This window comes from Dicentrarchus labrax, unplaced genomic scaffold (genome assembly GCF_905237075.1).
Source record: "Dicentrarchus labrax unplaced genomic scaffold, dlabrax2021, whole genome shotgun sequence".
Lineage (NCBI taxonomy): Eukaryota > Metazoa > Chordata > Actinopteri > Moronidae > Dicentrarchus > Dicentrarchus labrax.
The window spans coordinates 12,466,947-12,489,270 of record NW_026136722.1 but is presented as its reverse complement, the minus strand read 5'-3'; the positions used below and the strand labels follow the sequence as shown (position 1 = coordinate 12,489,270).

Here is a 22,324-nt window from a genome sequence, read left to right as displayed (position 1 = left end):
TATTATTTAGTTTACTTTATTTCATCAGGATAATCCACTCAATACTGCTTTCCAGGGAGTCCAGGGTACTAGAGCTACAGCTGAGGTTGTCAAAGTACACAACGAGTACCTCAAACTGAAGAAATCTTCACAAACATAATCCTCATGTTATATTCGTATTCCATACATGTATGCACATGCAGTATATAGCTTACTGTACTTATATGCAAATGAGGCACTCAGGTATTGACCTGCTCACTGACAGGTTCAGGCATGTTTTATCCTGCCTTGATGGAAACGTGGCCAAACATAGAATTACATATAACTGATTTCTAGTGACAGCACCTTAAGCTAGCTTTCAAAGGGTCATTACAACCTGTGTGATCCTGATCCTGCAACCATAATAACAAGAGAATTGGATAATTAATGCATACTGCATGCTACTGCTGTAAAATGCCTGGGACTCACAGCTATGCCAACACAATGTTCCCCCGTGGAGCTTAAAAAATAGATTGTGTTCTTCTGCATCTTATGAAGCAGTCATTTATTGATGTTTCGTTATTTAAATATTCATATTTTGATTTGTGCTAATGAATACACATTTTACACTACAAGAAATTAACATTACAAGAAATACTCATTTTTGATTTTGAATTATAATTCAAAATCAAAAATGAGTATTTCTTGTAACAGATGCACCTCCACCTCCCCACAACTCCTACCACACAAACACACACACACCCCAAAGTGGAGCATGACCCTACCAGACAAATATCAACTTCTAAAATCGCTTTTGTGATATTGAACAAATTATATTTTTATAAACGTGTTATTTTCATAAGAGAAGAAAAATCTGTGCAACACTGTAACAGCATTGTGATTGGATGTCCGTGTGTGCGCATCTATATTAAAATCAACTCACCGTTCGGATGGCTCTGATCAAAATCAGGAAGAGTGACGATTTCTCTCAGTGCTAATCTTGGTGTATTTGCTTTGTCTGAAACACTAGATAAAGAAGGAGAGGAAATGACGGCAGGGAATAATAAAAATTCAATAAAGAAAACAAGGAACAAAGAGGAACAAAAAAAAACAGGTTCTCATTTTCTCTGAAATTTCACTCATCTTGAACTATTGATGGGTCCCCAGGTGCTTAGGTCTGCAGGTACTGAGTACTATTCAGCAGCCCTGATGACAGGGGGGACGTGGCCCTCAGCCAAAAGACCGCACACACACACACACACACTTCACTGAGGGATATGCCACATCTGCAGCCTCCCCACCTCCACCCCACTCCACTGGTGCCTTGGATCACTGCTCATGTTGTCCAACACTGTTCCGCCTGGGAAAGATCTCAACTGTCTATCTCCAAGCTGTCAGCCCCTCTGACCTACTGGACCCCAAACGAATCCTGCAATAGAAATCAAAACAGCCCTTCCTCTCTGTAGTGAAAGTCTGTTGCTGTCTTGTCCTGCTTTGAACATTACCCTGTGAAGGGTTGATTGAGTGGTCTCTGGGAAAAAAGGGATAACAAACAAGCTGTGTGAAAGGGAATGTGAAATGAACCTCAACAGCAGATAGTAGAAAACAGGCAACTAATTGGCTGCTACGAGGAGGAACATGACAAATTAGTTCTGATAGCAGGGCAGCAGATTTAGTTTTGATATATAATTTCCCACTTTACATTGAACATCAAAAACAACCAAATCTTGCTGTGTTTATGAGCTTAGCTATGAACATCTGCCCTGCTATAGGAAGAAAGTTTTCAAGACCACCTTCCTCTTTATGGATTAAAATGACTTAACATTGAAGAGGTGGTGTCACTGTTCACAGCTGCCATTGCTCTTATCTAATATGTGAGGGTAGCTGTGGGGCCTACACACTTCATAATCTGTTGTTACAGACAGGTTCATGTTGGTGACCTTTAGCTGTGCCAGCACATGCATATTATGCTTAGGGTCTCACACCTCTCTGCTAGTACCTCTCTGTCTCTGTCTTACCCTGGTTCTTCCCCTGAATTCCAACCGCCTTTTCTTGCCTTCTAAAATCAATTGTTATTGATTTTTCTGCACTCTCTGGGGTGGAGTCAAAAGAGGGGACAAAGGAGATAAAACCACAGGCGAATTGCTAAAGTAACTCCACTGTACCGTGGGGGACTGATATTATCATGAGAGAGAAGTGAGATGCTGGTTCACCTCCATTAAAAGCACTGGAGAAGAGGAGTAAATGGCATTCTCTGCTTACCAGGAAATTTCAAATGATTCATGAGGTGGATCTCAGCCAGGAGCTGACTGGCTGTCCTGTTTTATGGCATAAACCATGCTGATGCCAGTCAAATAGACAGTGAGAGAGTGGGACTAAAATACATCAAACGTTGAGCAAACACAACCATAGTTTAACAGCTGCTTTAAGGTGATCCATTGACTGGAAATCAGCTGGGTGGTGATGACATACGGAACTCTTGGTCACTAAATATGCTTGCCTGGCTATGTACTTAACTCATGTATTAGATTGAACTGCAAAAGCCAAACAGTTGTCTCTACTTTATGGAGTAAGGAAGACGTTATTCTGACCTCTAAAATGTCATTGTTATTAGTAATCATCCCATGGCACTTCAATGACAAGTTGAACAATCCTTTAGTTGATAAAAAGTACTGATGACTTTTTGATTAATAGTGGTAGAAAGTAACTACTCAAGAACTGTTCTTCTGCAAATGTATGTCCTTGTCTGAGTATTTCCATATACTACTTCACATTTATATACTCACACTTATGCATTTATCTGACAGCTGTAGTCGATACTTTGCAGACTGAGATTTCTCATATGAAAACAGAATATCTTATAAACTATGATGCATTGTTATATGAAGATAAAAATAGATGAAAAGGCCTCAGTAGATCAAATTTGCTCCATCAATAATCAATAAAATATTTATATAATTATAGAATATGTATGACTATATAAATGTCTGATTTTGTTGATAATATTGATATACTTTTACTTGCGTAACATATTGAATGCAGGACTTTTATTTGTAGTGTAACATTGTAGTATTGCTGGTTACTTAAGTAAAGGATGTGCAGGCTTCTTCCATCACTGCTGATTAATATTTAAGTCATAGCTGGAAAAATCTTGCTGGTTGTAGCTTCAAAATACTTATCTAATGGTCAGTCATTAGGAGCATTTTTCTTCTTTCTTTCTTTAGAAATTTTAAAGCACAAGTTGATGAATCAATTGCCTAAAACTGGTTGTTAGACAGAGAGAGTCCAGGAACGTGTATGTGTCAGATATGTAAAGAAAAAACATATTGATGAAAAGAGATACAGACAAAATCTAATTTTGATCCAGCAAAGAACATGAACTGCAGTTCTTATTGCTTATTTAAAATATTTCTCACTTTCAACCAAACATTCACTAGTGTTGCAGCCATAGGTGCTAAAGTATAATGACAGGTGGACACCCCTCTTTGAGTGCAAACTGAGCTCAAACATGCTTGCATCTGCACATCCCAGCTCCTGCCCCCCCCTATATTCTGCAGCCAGAAGAAGCTTGAAATAATAATCCTGCCCAGAAATTTAGAGCCGCTCATGTATTGCACAGCCTTGAGGTCTCAGATAATAGTCTCTGCAGCAGCAAGACAATGAGCAGTAGATTTGTGTGCTCATACACTTGCTTGCCCAACCCCAGCAGGATCGAAACTGGATAAAAGCAGGAAATTAAAATAATAGCATCTTCAAAATGTGTCATGCTGCTACAGTACATGTGACAGCTGTGAGAATACAAATGCTTTTATGGAGACAGACGGTGGAAAGTCTTGCAGATCTGAAAACTGAGCCCACTGTTGAGTGGTTACACTCATTACTGGCTCGATCACAGGCTTTTCTGACGTGAATCCATCTGAAGTTGTGAAATAGCGACACACAAAATGGTGTGTAACTTAAATGTTAATTTGATTTTACTTATATTCTTAATGCTGCATCAGTGAGCCTCTATAAACCAAGGAAATAGCTGCATGTTGTATGGAGGTGTACTGAGGGACAATTTGTTAGAGAAAAGCTCCCTCTAGTGTAGGAAAAAAAAACATAATAATAACACACCATTATGTTTCAATATTTTTAATCAGATTTTCATTTTGTACTTGCATGGGTAAACCAACAAAGTATATACACATTTGTCCTTTTGGAGAAACAAAAAAAACCAAAACATTAAAAGTGCATACATGACAACAAAAGAGAAATAAATTAACATAGAAGACTTTGAATAATGAATGTCAGAACAATTAAAAAAGTAGAAAAAGAAAATTAAGTAAATATTAAGAAGCAAATGCTGGATCAGGGATAATGTTATTACTAATGTAATGTAAAAAAAAAAATGATTAGGCCAGTTCAGACAATGCAATTGTCAATTGTATGTCAATTATAACCTCATGGACCTGGTACAACAATGAATACAGTAAAACAGCCTTGAAAAAATTCTTAATGAATGCAACACACAATATTTTACAAAATGCTTTATGAATGATAAATTTAAAAAAATCATAATAAAAAAAGTCATAGAAGAGAAGTGCCATGAATTTAGCACTGTAGTGTTCTTTGTTAGCTTAAAAAAAAAAAAAAAAATCTAAATCAGACTCATGACATTCATTCATTACACAGCTCCTTGGTTTCTGTATCATCCAAAGACAGAAACTATTCACTGCAATGTGTTTTGCTTCAGGCTTCTGAAAAGTCTCAGTATCGTCTGTTTGTAGTGTTTACATCTAAAAAAAAATACGCTCAAAAGTCTAAACTATCAGCCCCAGAAAAGTCCAAAAATATGTTTTTACCCTAAACTCACAATTGTAGTTCCATATTTTGAGTCCCTTAATATTACGTGTGTCCATGCCGCTGTGTGGCTGTAGAACTACAGCATCTGCAGTGTCTGTGGCTCAAATGGAGGATTTGGGTATTTTAGTGGTTATTGCAACTTTGATTCAGTGGTAAAACACCTACTAAAACAGGCTGCAGATAATGTTGTTAATTAATGGTTTCACCTTTAAAAAGTGGAACTTTTTGTGACTCTGTTAACAACAAAACAAAACAGCTGTTTCACAACAATAACTCAATGAACTGATTCTCTAATCTTAATTAACTTCTGCAGGGAATCCTATATGTATTTTAACAATTAGAGCGATTGATGTTTTATACCCACTTCTCCAGTTATCACAAATAAATAGTGGTGTTGCTTTAAAGCACGTTTGGAAGTTGCCGTTTCTTTGCTGATAAACTGCCTGTTTCAAATGTAAAAAATCACATCATGACTGAAATGATTTATGTGGCGTAAATACTACAAAAAGTATTAACTGAACATTTACATTTTAATGTCATTGTTCATTACATATTGTAATATAAAACTACAAATTATCTATCTTTCTTTATTGCATTTAGCTATATACTGTATATGTATACATATTTATATATAGTTATTTGAGTTGTCTTTATATTAGACTGACCACATCTTTGATGCAGCTGAGAACATTTTAACATGTATCACTGAAGTGAACTGATGGAAGATTTTTCACAATACATACATACATACATACATACATACATACATACATACATGAGGCTATTTAGTAACCACATAGAGATTATCGCATCCATAGTGTTGTTTCTGCTGGTGTACAAAAGTAATAATTAAACATCTTGAGGAAACACAAAAAAAAAAGACAGTAACCTACCAGTTAGGTAGGAGCACCCAGAGAGCACAGATCAGCAGAATTCAAAAATAAAATAGTGAGAAAAATATATATATAAACATTAAATGGTAGAATGCTAAAAGTAATTATGGCATTAAATAGATTTTCATATAGGTGAGATTTGAAAGTTTTAATCCTTTTAGCTGTACAGATGAAATATTCTGTAATTTACAATTTCTAAGTATTGGAATGGTGTGCAAATGAAGCAATGGAATATACCAGCCATGCTCTGCTTTCTACTTTACCAGCCATAGATTTGCATAGTTAATTAAATACATGCATTAGCGTTTTCATGCAATACTGCATTCCTTAATTATTCTCAATTCTGTACATTGACAACAAAAAAACATAGACAATAACTGCTGTGACGAAAGCTAAATAGGAAAATCAATTCTGTAAAGATGTTCATTTTCTCTTACAATGGCTTTTGACATCTTGTTTCAATGCGTAATGTGGATTAATTGGAAATGTAAATACTTCTCGTATGGAGTACAGTACTTCTTCAATTTGAGCTCTCCTTTTTCATCTAATTGATGAATGAGATGAATATTGGATTATTGCTCTACCAACGGTGTGTTGGCCAAGGCATAATAAAACCGAATTTTTGTTTACGATTGGAAGCTTCATGTTCATGACTAAATGACAGAAGGTTCCCGTGACTTAAAACAGGACCAAAGTAATACTGTAGATATTCAAATCAGCTCTGCAATATACTACAGACCTCTTCACAACTGCTACTGAACTAGCTTACTAAATTAGCCATCATGTCTCATCTAATCTTACATGTAAGAAAAAAAACAGTAGTGTAGGCAATGTGGTGACTATAAACGTAATAGTCATGGATAAATGAAAAAATGGCTGAAAAACAAGCGAACAGGCTTCAGCTTTCAGATTACTGTAGAGAAAAATAATTCAATCATAAAATGTTACAAAATATTTAAATATTAAGAGCAATATACAGTATGACTCACATTGTCAACTGATCCTAGTTTACAATGCCCCCAAAAACCAAATCAAAATGTCAAAAGTGAGGGGCCTCACATCCTAATGCACTAGGTTCTGGCTGCATGAATGGACCAATAAACGTTTTATTTAGCAAGTGAAGGAACAGACAACAAATAAGTGCAATGGCATGATCCAGCTCTAAAATGTACACTAGCCACTACAACTTAATAACAGACTTAATAACAGGCAAACAAGCCGGTGAAAGCCAAAATTACATAAAATTGTCCTGCTTTGATCCAAAGTGCCATGCACAGGTTCCTGATAGAATACATTGTAAAGTAGAAAAGAGCAGCTAAAGGAATACCACCACATTTAAACAGCAGCATGTTATTTCTATGGTCACTGGCAGTTTGAACAAAATAGCCACTGTATTTTTTTTTCTCTCCCAATGGTGGGACACTAAAAGGGTCCCACAAGGTTTTGGGAGACTGAGCTGTTGGTTAGCTTGTGACAGTAATAAAGATAATGAGAATGCATAAAGGAGTTTTTGTGTTGTCCATGTTCATCCCTTAACAGGTAAACTGACTGAGACTCTTCAGAAGGTTTTTTTTTCCCTCTAAATGTCAGGTTTGATGATCTGGTTACACATTTTAGAGAGAAATGTATTCAGAAACTTACCAAACTACAGGTAGGAATAAACAAATACATAATGTGTGTTTGTTATGTGTTGTATTGTTTCTATGGCCTAATTAGTATTCTCAACAGATGGCTGTTTTAATACAGCATTTCTGGGTAGAATTTAGGTTAAAAATGTCACCATATAGCAATTTTGGCTGCCAACAGTGCGGTGATGAACAGCTTGTTCACAGCTTGAATCTCTGAGTAACAAATAATGATGTCTGGTTAGAAAACAAGCTGTATGCATTCCACCAGAAAAACATGGTGCGGCTGTGTTACATCTAATTTATACATCACGGGATGTAGAAAACTGCTCTTACTATTTGATTTGCACTGCTTACTCCAAAGGCAAATCCTTCTGACCAAAAACAGTGTGACCCATTTAAAGCCAGGCACAATAAGGCTGCTGACTTGCTCAAACCCTGCAAAGACCATTTAAATATCATACATAAATCTTTAAATTGAGTGGTATTTCTTCTGAAACCATCTGAGAACCAATGTAAACCTGGTAGATGCTACAGAGAAACAGTTGAGAGAAATGCTGTAGATCTATAATTCAAAGATTATGTTAATGTTTAAAGTAAAAACGACTTACTAATGCTTGGATTTAAATGGCATGACCACATTCATTCATTCAAAACATACACTATGCTGGTATCTAACGTATGAATATTGCAATTGCAGTTGGGGTAATTCAACAATAATAAAGCTGATGGTTAAAAAAAAAGACCACCAAGCATCATAACAACTGCAGTGACCAAATCCTGCCTCTATCATTACACTGCAAAATAAATATACCATGCAGTGTCTGACAGTTCAGATAATTCAGCCTATATATTCATATTTGGACAACAACTGCTCAGAGACAATATAAATGTACTTCTATGATTACATGGCTCATTATTAATATTCTGTATCAGCCTGATGAAGAAAAAAAAATGGCAACGTATCGTTTTCTCCAGTGAGGTACCACAGGTTATGATAAATGCTGCCGACAGATTTCTGGTTCACTGAAGTGTGTGGTCACAGCTCTGAACATCAGCATTTGAAAATATGCTCATTTAAGAAATATCAGTGCCAGAGGAGCATCGGTCTGTTACAGCACCAGGTGTAGTAAAGAGGTGATTTCTTAAAATGACCCCTGAAACATTGAGATGAATGTACCCTTTTACCATTTCAAGTCTAAGGCCTGTTGACGATACTTTACGATATGTCTGGAACTCATGAACCGACAACGTATTAAAAATGAGATAATTACATTTTAAGTTAGTGTGTATTTATATATATATGCTTGTTCTGGGTAAAAGAAAACTACTTTATCTATACAAAGTGCGAACAATTCAACATTCCTACTCAGTGATGCATACAGTAGTAGACTACAATGTTGCCAAAGGCAATTATTTGTTTCTGTGTACAGCATTGAAAGGCGCTTAAGATTATTTTCTTCTTGCTCATGGAAAGGAAAAATGGTTATATACTGTATATTTTGTACAGACACATATATGTAATTGTATACTTTGATTTTAAAGGGTTTCATTCCAAAACACACCGTCCCTTTGAGAGAAAAAAGTAGTTAACTTGATAAAATACATTTCTATCGAAAAAGTACTCGTATTAAACAAAAATAAAGTTTTAAAATATTGGAAAATTTGTCTCGATGTGTGTACTGACTGATTTGTCATCTCAAATAATTTTCTGTTTTTGTCCAGGGCCTGCCATCTGTATAATCTTTCTATTTCAATTCTTTCATAATCAGGAAGTTTAAAATAGTCTCTTATTTGTCTTTTCGGCTACACATCAATCCTCGATTCTCCTCTTTAAACGACTTATTAGTGCATATCGTTAACTAATGTCTTTTCCTCCATAGCTTTAAACAAAATCCTCTCATGCTACCCCCTATGAACCGATGCTTGAGGTGTATGCAGAGAGTATTTGAAAAACAGATTGCAGGTTTTACTTGAAAACAATCAATGAAAACTACTACGAATGCTTAGCCACAATCATTTCGGAATGAAACTCTTTTGTGTGTGTGTGTGTGTGTGTGTGTGTGTGTGTGTGTGTGTGTGTGTGTGTGTGTGTGTGTGTGAGCATCAACTCAGTTTTGTCCAGAGACTATTTTTGATGTTACGGTTCAGTTCTCACTGATACTTTTAGAACAGTGAGGTTTAAACATCAACAGCCAGCTTATTTCTGAAAGAATGTATCAGTTCAAAATGTTATTCTATTCTACAAGACAAATGATGCATTATTGGTATACAAGGTGAATTTCTAAACCCCCTGAATGAATCTTAGTGTACACTGCTGCGGCTTAAATCAGGTTTTTCCGGCAGGATATTTTTCAAGCAAACGAAACTTACTGTTTGCTACGATGCAAAGATATAAAAAGCCTCTTGTCTGAAACAAAAGATAATTGGATTTCAAGATTCCAACAGGGAATTCTGTCAGCTGTCAGCACAATCAAATACGTTGTGCTGTACAGCTGAATGCATATGGCATGCTCATGTACCCTTCATGCCAGAAAACATTTTATGTGTCAAGCGATCACCCTGCACTCCATTTCCATTTTCTCACTTGTATCAATATCATATTGAATGCTCAAAAGTGGTAATTAGTAATATACACTGCTTTAAAAACTAGGACTGGCAGCATACCAGGCAAGTGTTCTTCATCTTTTATCCAGTACAGCTAAAAATACTCAAAGCTGGCAGCCAATATTCAAACCTCAAAGCCAGCATATGCATCTGATGTGAGTATAAAAAAACACAACATCAAAAATGGTCTCTTTACAAATACATCTGGTGCTCACTGAAACTTAGGCACAAAGAAAATAGCTGCATTATGTGAGTTCAATGTACTATAGTTATATCATTGAGGCCTCGGTGTTGTACGTGCAGGAGATTGCATGCTTGATGACAGCTTTCGGGAAGATGCCATCCTTTCAAGAGGCTTCTTCCCATTTGCGGGAGATTTGAGACTTACTTCAGAACTGGAAGACTTGGATTTGCCAACGTTTAATAGAGTGCGACTGAGAGAGCTGGGGGGCTTGGAAGACGCCTTTGTCTCTGATTTTGTCTCACCTCCATGAGTCGCTATGGACGTCTGTGAGGACACAGCGTCTTCTGTCTTTCCCTTATCACCAGTGATGTCCTTGGCTTGTCCATTCTGCTTGCATGTCCTCTCGGAGGCCTTTTTGGCAAGCAGGGTGCTTTTCCCTAAATCAGCCGACCGGCGGCTTTCCCTTTGTCGAAGGGCACTCTTGAAGAAAGACAACCCTTTATCCTCAGGTTTGCTGCTGCGCTGCAGATCTCTGGTGGATATGCTGGGTGAGCGCAGGCTAGTGACAGAAGAGCTGCTGCTGGAGCTCCTCACAAACCTCCTCTCAGGTCGGCTGCTTTCCCCACTCTTAGACGGCGAAGCGCGAGCTACCGTGCTGCTTCGGAGACTGTCGACCAGAGGGCTAGTGTGCATAGAATCTCTGCTGTAGCTCCTTTCTACCAGCTTTTTTCGACTACTCGTGGAGCTTTTCTCAGTGACACTGGAATTCTTCTTTGCCGTTGGTGAGGGAGAAGCTGAGGACTGAGGTGTGGAACGGACGCATGGCTTATGTTGTGGCGTTGCCTCTACGGGTTGAGTTGCTTCCTTGGTTTTGGAGGGAGTTCCACTGGGTGTAGAGGTGCTTTTCTTGGCATTTACACTCTTTTCTTTAGTATTGCTCATCTTCTTGCCTTTAACAGGTGTACTGGAAGACGTCTCTGAAGTGGAGGTCTTGAGGGTTGAGCACAAACGCTTTTTGGAGGTTTTCTCTTGCTCCACTTTGCTGGAAGTCTTTGTGGAGCCTGTGCTTTCTGCCTTTGAGGCAAATCCTGCGATACTGCTCTTACGTTTCTGTTCTTTGGAGGGAGTAGGTTGGCTGGGTAGAATGTTTTGGTCTACAGCTGTAATCTGGTTGTTGTTTTCTGTTGGCTCATTTTTGGTGCTCTTCTTTTCCACTGGAGTGGGAGCCCTGCAGTACATCACATCGAGGAACCTTTTATTGTTGTCCTGGTCACTCAAGTTGCTCTCCATCATAGAAAGGGGAGACCTGCTGCCAAAGTAGCGTTCATGTCTACTGTAGCTGCCAAAACAGGACGTGGAAACCTTGTCATCGCAGGCCTCTCCTATCCTCTCTAGAGGAGGAGAACATCGAGAGTCGAGGGAGAAACGCGACGGCGAGTTGGATCTCATGTGCAGCTTTGCAGAAAGCGACCAAGAAGGCTTTATCCCACTGTCGCTGAAAGCTAACGGGCTAGCGATGGACGACCTGGAGGACAAGCTCTGACGCTGAATGCTCCTCACAAAAGGGCGGACTGAGAATCCTCCTACAAACAAGGAAACATTTTAGAAAGCAGATTTCTTTAAGTGAAGGACGCTCAACTTTAAAGTGATGTTGAGAATGAATACAAATTACAACAACAAATTTCAAATCTAATGAAAATAAGTTCATGCAATCCAAATCCCCATGAATTTTGTAATTTAAAGTTAAAGCTGTTCAAATATCTTCTGGCACAGTGTTATACATTTCTAAATAATTACCACAAATGGCTTAATAAAAAAAAGAATCACTACTATTCAGGTAAGTATTGATACCACAATTAAATGTTTAAGCACTCTAACATATAACAAAGTATAACAAAATACATAATTTGGAAGCCATAGTGAGATCTGTGAAAGTTTTAGTTAAATACCAGTTTGCCTGACCAACATATTTGGGGACTGTGCTGGCCCTGTATTCTGGAGGGTTAAACAGAGCCTACATTTATATTAACCACAAACAGCAGCCCAAGCCAAAATCTGTCTCAATTTGGATTCACTCAGTATGTGAGTAGGATTCTCACAGTACAGAGCTCTGTCAAGCATGTCGTCTTGTCCCAGTCACATGTGACAAATGCCATGTGATATTCTCCCTCTTTTATATCAAATTTAATAATTATTTGGGGTTGGCATTGCTGAGTTCAGGTGTGAGTTAGAACTCTGGGAAACCTTGGTGGTATCTTTTTATTTCAACAGAAACATTGTCTGTAGAGGGAGTGTTGCGTCTTGTACAAAGGTTTGTGTTACTTTAAAGGTGGACTATACCAAGACACAATGAAAGCAAAGCTGTCTCTTTGAAGCTGTTTCCGTTCATCATTTGGGTCTGATGATTTGCCACGTGTACTCTCTTTTATATTGGTTTTGATCTTCTGAATTTAAAAAAGCCTATTCTCATCTGGTATGTGGATGGATAAATGTCATTAATCTAACATAGTTTTGCATCTAAAAAGTTCAAAATCAAAAGATAATTGTGAACTTTATGCTTCTAGTAGAACTATGAACTGAAATTCAAAATATGAGTGTGAAAACATCAACTGTTCATGTGTAATCTAAAAGAATTACATCCAACACCTGTAAAATCAAATAAATACAAATGTAAGCATCTCACCATCATCTTCACTGCGTTCTCCTGGAAACTCTCCTGACTCAGCCAGGGATGCCAGAGAGGTGCGTCTGGATGAGGCTCCAGAGGCCAAGCTAGCAGGCCTACTGCCAGGTAACCTGTTGATCCAGTGGTCACACAGGGATGAACTGGTGGAACCTGCGTAAAAGACAATAAAAACTTTAATTTCCGTGTCCGTGTGGTAGGTCCATGCACATTAAAATCATAAAATGAGTGATGCTTTACTCTAAGATGTTAACATGGAATACGAATAAGAAATCTTTATTTTCCACAATCTGGGAATTTATATTCGGTTTCAACACAACAATTTCATGTCAAAACAAAACATAAAGACATTCATAAGAGTACAACTCACAATACACAAGTCTACGATATACAACATCATATTAACGCACTGTGAAAAAAACTGCAGCACAGTCAGGGGTGCTGCCTTTGACACTGACTACATGGTTGCTTTTAGAACCTTTACATGGGTACTCCGGTTCACATTCTTTATGCAGTCTGTTTATTGGCTAATGACACCTCCTGAATTCTAAATACAGTAGCTATAAGACAGACAGGAAGGAAATACTGACCAGCAACAGAGCTGTTGGCTGACCACGAGGGAATAGCTGTCCTCCGCTGGTAGAACAGTATATAGGCCGTCTGCTGACACACGTCATCGTCAGCTACTGGTGAAACCTCACTGTCATCAAAGCAGTACCACTGACCATCAATTGAGTTCTTACAGTAGGCTGTGTGTTCAAAGCAAAGGGAAGAATGGGTCAAAACAGATGTTGAAAACATCTCTATAAAGTCCAATTCTATATCCTCATAATGCTTGCATAAAGCCCCGAACTAGAACAATTGTTTATAGCGTTACCTGTGTAGTGGCCTCCGTGCATGTTTCCATGGTGGTTGCACACAGCATACAAGTCATACAGGTAGTCATCTGGGTTTCTACCCAGGCCATATGGCCGTCTCCATGGCGACCAATGAGAAGGTAAACTCCAGCTGCTCTGGCTTCTCTTAACCACATGGGGTGCCATGTCCATGCCCATCAGCGGGAACCGTACCATGTTCTGCATCTTCACCCTCCGGTCCCCCTCCTGAAACGGACACCAAGATAAACAGATAAGCATTAAAGGATGACTCCAATTTACTTACTAGTTGCAGCCTATAGCACTTGTGGTAGGGTGTTGTTATAAGATAAGATTTATTGATCCCACACTGGGGAAATTTACTTGCTACAACAGCTCCAGATACAACACAACACAAGAGAATACACATTAAATAAAAATAGAATAGAAATATACAAGTTAAAATAAAAATAGAAAAAATAGAATAAGAGTTATATGTACACTATATAGAGCTTTTTATATACAGATGTGAGTGAAAAGAGATATTGCACAGGTCACAGCCAGATCCATTTTCAGACAGAATCATTGAGTCTCAGTTTATTTGTGGTTTCATGAAAAGTAGCTAAAATAATTACAGACTTTTAACTGCTTTGATGTGTTATCTAGAATGCTACCCAGCATCTTCCTTACATTTAAGATCCATTTAGTCTAACCTACAAAGGATGACTGCTTCAGGAAATAAAATAACACCTCTTAAATATATTAAATATTAATATACCTCAAGTAAGGAGGGTGTAGTTTTAATTTTTTTAGGTTACATTTGAATATTCCCACATCAATTACGACACATCTTCAGGTAAATGCAAACGTGTTTTGCCACTGTTAGCTGGGTACCGCTACTTCGGATGCAGTGACACAAAATGGATTTTAAAAGCTCTAAAGCATGTGGTGAGGAAATATGACCCTGAATAAATTCAATTTGGATTCATAATGGCAGGCAGCGATGCTGAGCCGAACGCACAGTATGTTGAATGTGGTAGTCCTGTCAAATGAGGCACTAAAACCATCTATGCTCCAGGGTCATGCAAGTCAAGGTTTCCCATTGTGACCATCAGAAAATCAAAGGCAAGGAACAAACCTAAAGCAACTTTAAATGCTAGTCTGCGTGTCAGCCTCTCACCCACCCAACCCTGATCTCATTATTTCTCAGAAGCAAGCCCAAGTGTCTCACTAAGGGTAAGCAGAATATGTATTTTGACCATTACAGCTGACAGTAAATTTTTTCTCCTTTTTTGTCATGTTTTTTTATCACTAATTCAGGAAGGTGGTCCTCAGAATTTATCGGAAGCTGTAAAGGGTTGAGAACTCCTGCCATTGAAGATTAAGTCCAGCACAAACACAGATAAATAACAACTTCATCACCAGAGTGAATCTTCCCCTTGAAACTCAGAAAGTAGATGTAGTTTTTATTTTCTATTTTAACAAGTGTTTGGTTAAGCTGAAATACCTGTCTGAACCTCTTGAGATGCAGTATAAGCACATCCGGTAGTGTCCACAGGCTGAGCTTAATGCGGCCCTGCTGCAGCTGCTTGCAGTGGGGACAGCGCCAGGCATCGTCTGGGGCCAGCTGAAACACACAGAGCCCAGGCAGCAGCAATCAAGGACGAGCTCCAACCACACTGCTTATAAAACAGGCCTCACAAAGGATGAGGCCATGAGTTTTTTTCTCCCTTATTTCTATTCTCCACCAGAGCAGTCGCAGGCAAGTCAAACCACAATGTATATGTAGATCTACGCTCAGAATTTCTGGTTTATTCCAAACATAGCATTAGGAGTCAAATACACAGTAAAACCACAGAGAGTGAAAGACTTTCTGAACTTTAGCAGAAAAATAATAAACCAGTGGGGAGGAGACAAATGTGAGGCTATACTTGAAAATATACTAAACACTGACATTAGAAAATAAATCTTAGATTTCCCCTGCCACATGTCAATTTACTGACAGTGCAGTAATGGACCATGTGTGTGTGTACATCTGTGTGCACGAGCTATGTGTGCAGTCACAATGTTACCTGCTCCTCCTTGGTGTAGAGCTGAAAGCACTGAGCGAGGGTGCAAGCCTGCGGCTGGTGATGTTGTTCCCTGTGCAGATACACACTCTCAGCATCAGGAATGTACTCTTCCTCAGTGTGTCCAAACAGACTGTGGGAAACATGAAGCACAGTCGACCATTCATTCAACTGCAAAGTCATGTGAGGATCATAAGAGCTGCCTTGAGATTTTGGTCAAACTGCTTCCTATATCAGAGTAAAACATTTAAAGACAGTTGATGTAATTGTTTAACACATTTCTATTTGACCAGCAAACGGTGTGCATGTGTGTGTGTGTTAACCACACACAGTCATTTTCAAAAAATAAGAGCAGACATGTTATTGGTTGTGTAGGTGAAACAGACTCTGGTGTTTACATGGTTTAAAACCACAACTGTTTTCAGATTAAGCACATTTGTAGGTAGATTAAGCAAGTTTATTTTTTCAAATGCAAATAATGTGATAATAGCAGTTAGGGGAACATAGTGGGAGGCATCTAGATTCAAGGGCTTAAATAGGTTTAGTCCTATAAGACAGCCCTTGTTAAGTTTGAGGTGTTGCTTAACTTCACAGTCTGTCTTTTCAAAAATCCAGCACAATGCAATGACTGTCACCATCAATTTTACTGAAATGTTGCCTCACCTTCAACTGTGTTCTTAACTGACACAGGAAGGCGCAGTGATGTGTGGGCGAGATTGTTTTTGTGACTGTCGCTAGTTGTTGCCTTCTAAGCCAACAAGCAGTTACATTAGGTTGAAAAACAGGTGAGAACTGGATGACCTGATTGGCCAATTAAGGATCAAAATCTGGCAATTTGGCTGTAAATTGGAGCCTGTTAAATACTTTCAGGTCATATATGACAATGCTAATTGTTCTTTCTAAGTCTCATCTTTTACCACTGTAACATCCAGGTGTATTTTGCATAAGTTTAGTATTCAACTTTAAAATTTTGTCATCTCAACTTTGCTTTCTACATAATCACTTACACTGACAAGTTGTTAACCTGCACGTTAATGAATGGCCTTCAAAAAAATTACAATAAATGACACATTCAATGTTATGTCTACAAGGCAAGTTATTATATCAATAGGCTTAATCTAGTCTTCCAAACAAAAGTTGAATTAAATGTAATTTGCATGTCTCCCAAACAGTTTAGTAACAAACAGCAAATACATGTTAAAACCTGGCTTCTTTTCATTCAGTTCAGAACAAACATACTTTAGATAAAACAAAATAGACCTCTAGCAATTATCAATGTTTTTCACTCACTAGTCCTTTGTCTCTTTGTCCCACTCTACCACAATCTTCACATGTGGTGGCCCCCCTTGTCCACAGGACTTGTATGCTCTGTGGTGGAAAGAATAAAAGCAGGAAACAAATTTATGCAGGTGTCATTTATAAATGGGTCAATCACAGTAATGGCAAAAACAAATTAGATTTCACTTTGATTAATACATATCTATGGAGCCCCAGTGTTGTTACTTGTTTAGTGAACTTATGTAGGTATTAGCCAAACATGCAAAACTGGCATTTTAACAAACAGCCAAAATCATGTTAGGGCATGTCAGGCCTGAAAGAGGAACAGAACTGATGGGGCGTGTATGTGTTAAGAGAAGATTAGAGAACAAGATGGATGTAATTTTAACCTTGCCCAATTACCCAAATCATGGCTATATTTGCCTTTGTGTGCATATGTATACACAGTGTTTGCTTTTATTTCAACATCCCTCACTTTCACCTTTCACTGAAATGAATGCTAAGAAAACACTCTTGGTTTCAAATATCTGCATTTCCCTGGCTGGGCTATAGTAAAGTCATATAGTATTTTAAACAAAACTAAATGTCTTGTATGTTTATACTTATACTTGAGTACCGCTCAAGTCTTGGCTGTGTTTCCAACTTTTCAACCCGAAAGGCATTATGCCTGGAAATTTATGAGAGCATATACTGTATGCAGATACACGAGCTGTATTAAAGACAGGTACATTTGTGTAACTCCAAGACCTCAAAATCACATCTCATTCAAAATTATCCCCAATACATTTTTTTGGTTTAACCCTCAGCCCTAATTAATCAGTAAACAAATTGTTTATTGCATAAAACTCACTCACCTATCCACAGTTGGGTGACACAATGGTCGCTCATCTTGAGGAAGGAGGTAGGTGATACCAACAACGCCAACCACCCGAAGACTGAAAGGTCCAACCTACACATAGACACGAATGTCAATACTTCTGTGAGAACAGTACATCTGGCGTACTAACACGATGTAATTAGGAAAACAACAGGAATGTATATTAATCATTTCTAATAGTAATTTTACTGATCTGATTTTTTTAAGCTCATATACAAGGCAAACTGTTGCTCCTCTTCCTACCTGTATATAGACCCCAGGTCTCAATAGATGTCTCATTTTCTCCAGAATCTCTTTCTGCAGAGCATCCCAGGTCACAGTGCGCTCCATGTACAGTACAAAAGGCAGTCCGAACCTAAAGCAACATAATGTGCAGAGGTTTGTTAGCTGTCATCCATTTCTCCAGGAAGCTTTGAATAACACCAGTAGCCCATTAACCCATTACTACCACGTTTGGGAACTTACAAAAACTAACTGGATATATGCTATAATGATACCCCAGTCTTTATTGTTGTGGAGAACAAGAGAAAAGAACCTGTCATAAGAACAAAAAGTTACCACAGAACATAGAATATTCTGATTGTAGTACCTCTTTCCTTGGTGCCCACTGCAGGCTCTGTTACACACCAGAAGGATAATTTTTTCTGGTCCCAGGTTTTTATTGGGCGATGCAGTTAAAGGAGTCATGGCCCCCTGCATGAAAGACGGCGTCCTGCTGATTTCTGTTCCATACTTCAAGTTGTTATGATTCAGGTTTGCCAGAAGACTTCCTGTGAAAGATAAAAGAAATCTCCATAGATTCCCTTCTATTAATTTAGTGTAAAAAAAAAAAAAAAAAGCTGATGAGTATGAAGTAGGATTTACCTCTTTTTGTGCGTATGTTTTCCAGTTTGAAGGTCTCTGGTGTCTCAAAGGCAAATATGGAATCGCTCTCTTGAATTATGTCAAGATCGTCATCATCATCACAAAATGAACGATGAAAACCATCATAGTACATTTCAGTCAAAACAAACTGAAAGAGAAAAAAAAAAAAAGAGTAAAAAATGTTTTTATCACTAACAGTTCCTTTGAATGTTTTATACCGTTACTGCAAAACTAATACAGGCAACACCATATCACTTCTTATCCTGCTTTAGCCCTCATTGATATTTACTCTTGTGGCATTTTTATCCCGCCAGCTTTAATCATTGTTCACACACAGTTGTTGTTGCAGCCCTAAGGACAACTGTGTTTAAAAACGTCTCTCTCTCTGCAGTCCAATACATAAAAAACCCTGGGTTTATGATAAACTGCTGTTCAGAGGTAGAACTGGCTTTAGGAACAGTGCGCTAACATTGTGTGACTGTAACATAGTCTCACTGTGTCAGACCGTGAGCTGATAAAAAGACAGGAATAGCACCTGGTCCATTGGGATCTTGGTCTCACGTGACACAGCATCTCTGAGGCGATAGACAGTGCTGTTGAGGGGAACAGCAACTCCAACCCTCATACAGTGAGAGTACTTCCCCTGGTAGACCACTGTCACATACAGGGGCCTGGCAAAAACAAGTATATACATAACATACTTTACTATGCAAGTTCTCCCGTTTTAAAGACATTATATTTATTATAAAGTAAAGATGTAAAATCATTTCCCTCCTACTACACATTTTCACAAGTCTATAAGATCCATTTTTCTGTTTTGGTTTGAACCTCCAGTGCACACTCCTCCCACAACTGTTTGTTGCTCCTCTTGCACTCTCAACCCCTCACACACTCCTAATGCACAAGGTTACATTCCTTCTTCTGCAACCATACAGGTTCTCACAAACTTGTCAACACACACAAAAACAAAAAAGCTTTTTTTGAAAACCACATTAAAGATTGTTTTAGCCAGTACATGTTTAGTTTACTTATGTACAAGTGATTAATTATGACTGGTGTACAAGGTTAATGCAGTACATGTTAAAACCTGACAACTGAGAACTGTTGTGATCATGCTGTAACACAGCTCAAGAGAGTAACTCACCGTGTGTGTGGTAATGGGATCGGTAAGGAGATGCAGAGGAAGGGATCAAACGTATTGCTCTGCTTTTGGCAATGTGGGCAGGTGAGAGAAGACCTGTTGAAAAATAAAATCTGTTAATATAACAGAGAGATCATGTGGCCATACTGTGAAAAAAATTTAACTTTTACTGTACATAAGGCCAACCTGTACTGAGCCTGAAACAGTTCCTGTACAAACGACCCAGCAGAAAGAGGAGGAGATGGCCCCTCTATGCTTTGGTCATCTTCTTCAATAGGTGGCTGGACGAACAAACACAGGTCAGGTTAGTCAGATTTAGATTTATGTCATAAATAATACCTGTTTATCAGGATTTATAAGCTCTTGTGAAAGTCTTTATACAGTCTTGACGTTATTGACTAGTTCCTTGGAAATGAGAGGAAACAAGACCAGGCAAGCCTAGTGACAGAATAATTCAAACACCTGTGAGCTTTTCCACACACCAAGGACTGTACGAATGAGCAATAAGGGAATGTTTCGTTATCAATTAAACTGCAGGTCTGTATTTGTGGAACAAATACATTCTGTGTTTTTCAATAAAACACCAAACTATCCCCGTAACAAGCCCCACAATTCACCTTTATTGCCGGCCTGCTGTTGGGGTTGACAGTATTGAGGTCCTCGTGTACTCTGTCCAGCAGCCACAGTAGAAACTCTTGAGCATCGTGCTGAGCATTCCCTTTAAACTGGGTGGCATTCTTTGACACAGCATTCTGCAACAAACAGCGTGTCCCAAAGATCACAATGCATGCAAGGTCAAAATCACAACACCATGTACTGTCAGTCATTAAGTTTCATTAGCTGATCCTAAATATTATTTGTGTGGCAGTGTTGTTGGTCAGTACTGGCATTGTCAGCATGCACTAGCAAAGTAGCAGATAATGAATTTACCTTAAAATCCCTACTATGCTGGGGGGTATACTCAAACGTCCATAAAGCCCGCACAAGTCCTGACAGTTGCTCTGTAACTTCTCCTTTCGCCAGAGGGCCCTTCTTCTGCAGGTGTACACCATTTGTCTTTGGTTTGTCCCCATCCAGCTCATCGTCTTTATAGTGCTCCAAAACCAGGTACTCAGCAAACAGTTCAGTGTTACTGAGGCACTGCAGAATTGCATTCATGAAGCAGGTATTCCCGTGGTTTTTGAGACCAGACACTCCAGGAATTCTGTCTCCAGACAGTAAACTCCCGAGGTCCCCATCATCCATGGGCACATCTTTACTTCCAGGTTTAAACGTGGAAAATCCCCCATCATCTTTGTCATCTTCTGTTTGCACTTCAGAGCCAAAGTGAGATAAGGCTGTCAGGGTCCTCAGGACTCTGCTCATAAAACTGCCCACAGACCGCACAGAGCCTCGCCTGAACAGCTTCTTGCTGAAGCTTGACTTCTTGTCCTTGGTTGCGGCTTTGCAAGACATGATTTCTTCTTTCACAGACGTACAACTCAGACAGATGTGCTGTGAAGAACGAGAGCCACCTCACTGGCTGCTGTCTGCTGCTCCATCTCCAAACATTTAGACAGCAATAACGCAAACTAGTTCACGTTAAAGCTTACGGTGCATGCAGCATTAGGCGTATTAGCTAACCTTAGCTAATGATACCATCTTTAATTGTGGTGTCTTCTGCGGTAGGTGGTTAATTTCACTTAAATAATCTTAGCAAATCGTTCACTACAGCCTTGCCTAAAATACTGGCTACGGCCAATTACGTAATGAGTAAATGATCGGGACACAAACATTGCTCAGGTCGGTTGTTTACGGCTGCAACTTGCTCCAGAGTTACCTTGTTTTGCGGTTTACTGCCCCGCAGAAATGAATCAACATCGGGTTTTGCTGAGAGCGAAGACAGTCGTGTTAGCTAATTTAGCTAACGCTGGCGCTAGCTGCAATAACAACAAGACCAACAGAAACAGCGACAGTCCTTTTCGGCTTTTCGTCCGTGTCGAAAACAAACTGGTAGTCCGCCATGGTATGCAGGTAATGGCAGTTAAAGTACAGAGTGTGTCCGAAATGTGGTTAACCTCACATTTGTCACATACTTGCAGGCACATTCGGGCTAAGCTACCAAATAGCCCAGTCGTTTTACTTCTTCTTCTTCTTCTTCTTCTTGTTTTTCTTCTTGTTTGTGTTGGCAGCTGGTACTCTTGTTTACAACTGCATTACCGCCACCTGCTGGACTGGAAGTAGAGCAGCAGCCTGTTCTTTTTATTGACCGTGTTTAAATATAAAATGTAGACCCCCCTAGCCAGCTATTTTAAATTGTCAACTCAACAATTTAACTGTACAAACTGATAAATAAACAGATGTTCTCTTTTTAACAGCTGCATTGCTTTAAGGAAGGTGATCTGCTGCGCCTGCTCGCCACAATCAGGACAATCTATGAATGTGAATAAGAAAGCCACAAAAATTG

At 38.8% G+C, this 22,324-nt stretch overlaps 1 protein-coding gene across 1 annotated transcript; it reads right to left on the bottom strand.

Moving 5' to 3' along the window:
• Positions 1 to 8,672: 8,672 nt before the first annotated feature.
• On the bottom strand, positions 8,673 to 22,006 carry usp31 (ubiquitin specific peptidase 31). The gene is made up of 16 exons (XM_051388064.1): positions 20,809 to 22,006; positions 20,496 to 20,630; positions 20,065 to 20,159; positions 19,882 to 19,974; positions 19,273 to 19,408; positions 18,738 to 18,885; positions 18,463 to 18,643; positions 18,117 to 18,228; positions 17,851 to 17,945; positions 17,009 to 17,086; positions 15,722 to 15,851; positions 15,157 to 15,276; positions 13,673 to 13,898; positions 13,386 to 13,544; positions 12,796 to 12,948; positions 8,673 to 11,695 (listed from the first exon to the last, which is right to left on the bottom strand). The coding sequence occupies exons 1-16, from the start codon at positions 21,331 to 21,333 to the stop codon at positions 10,203 to 10,205; spliced, it is 3,879 nt and encodes a 1,292-aa protein (XP_051244024.1). The 5' UTR covers positions 21,334 to 22,006; the 3' UTR covers positions 8,673 to 10,202.
• Positions 22,007 to 22,324: the final 318 nt, after the last annotated feature.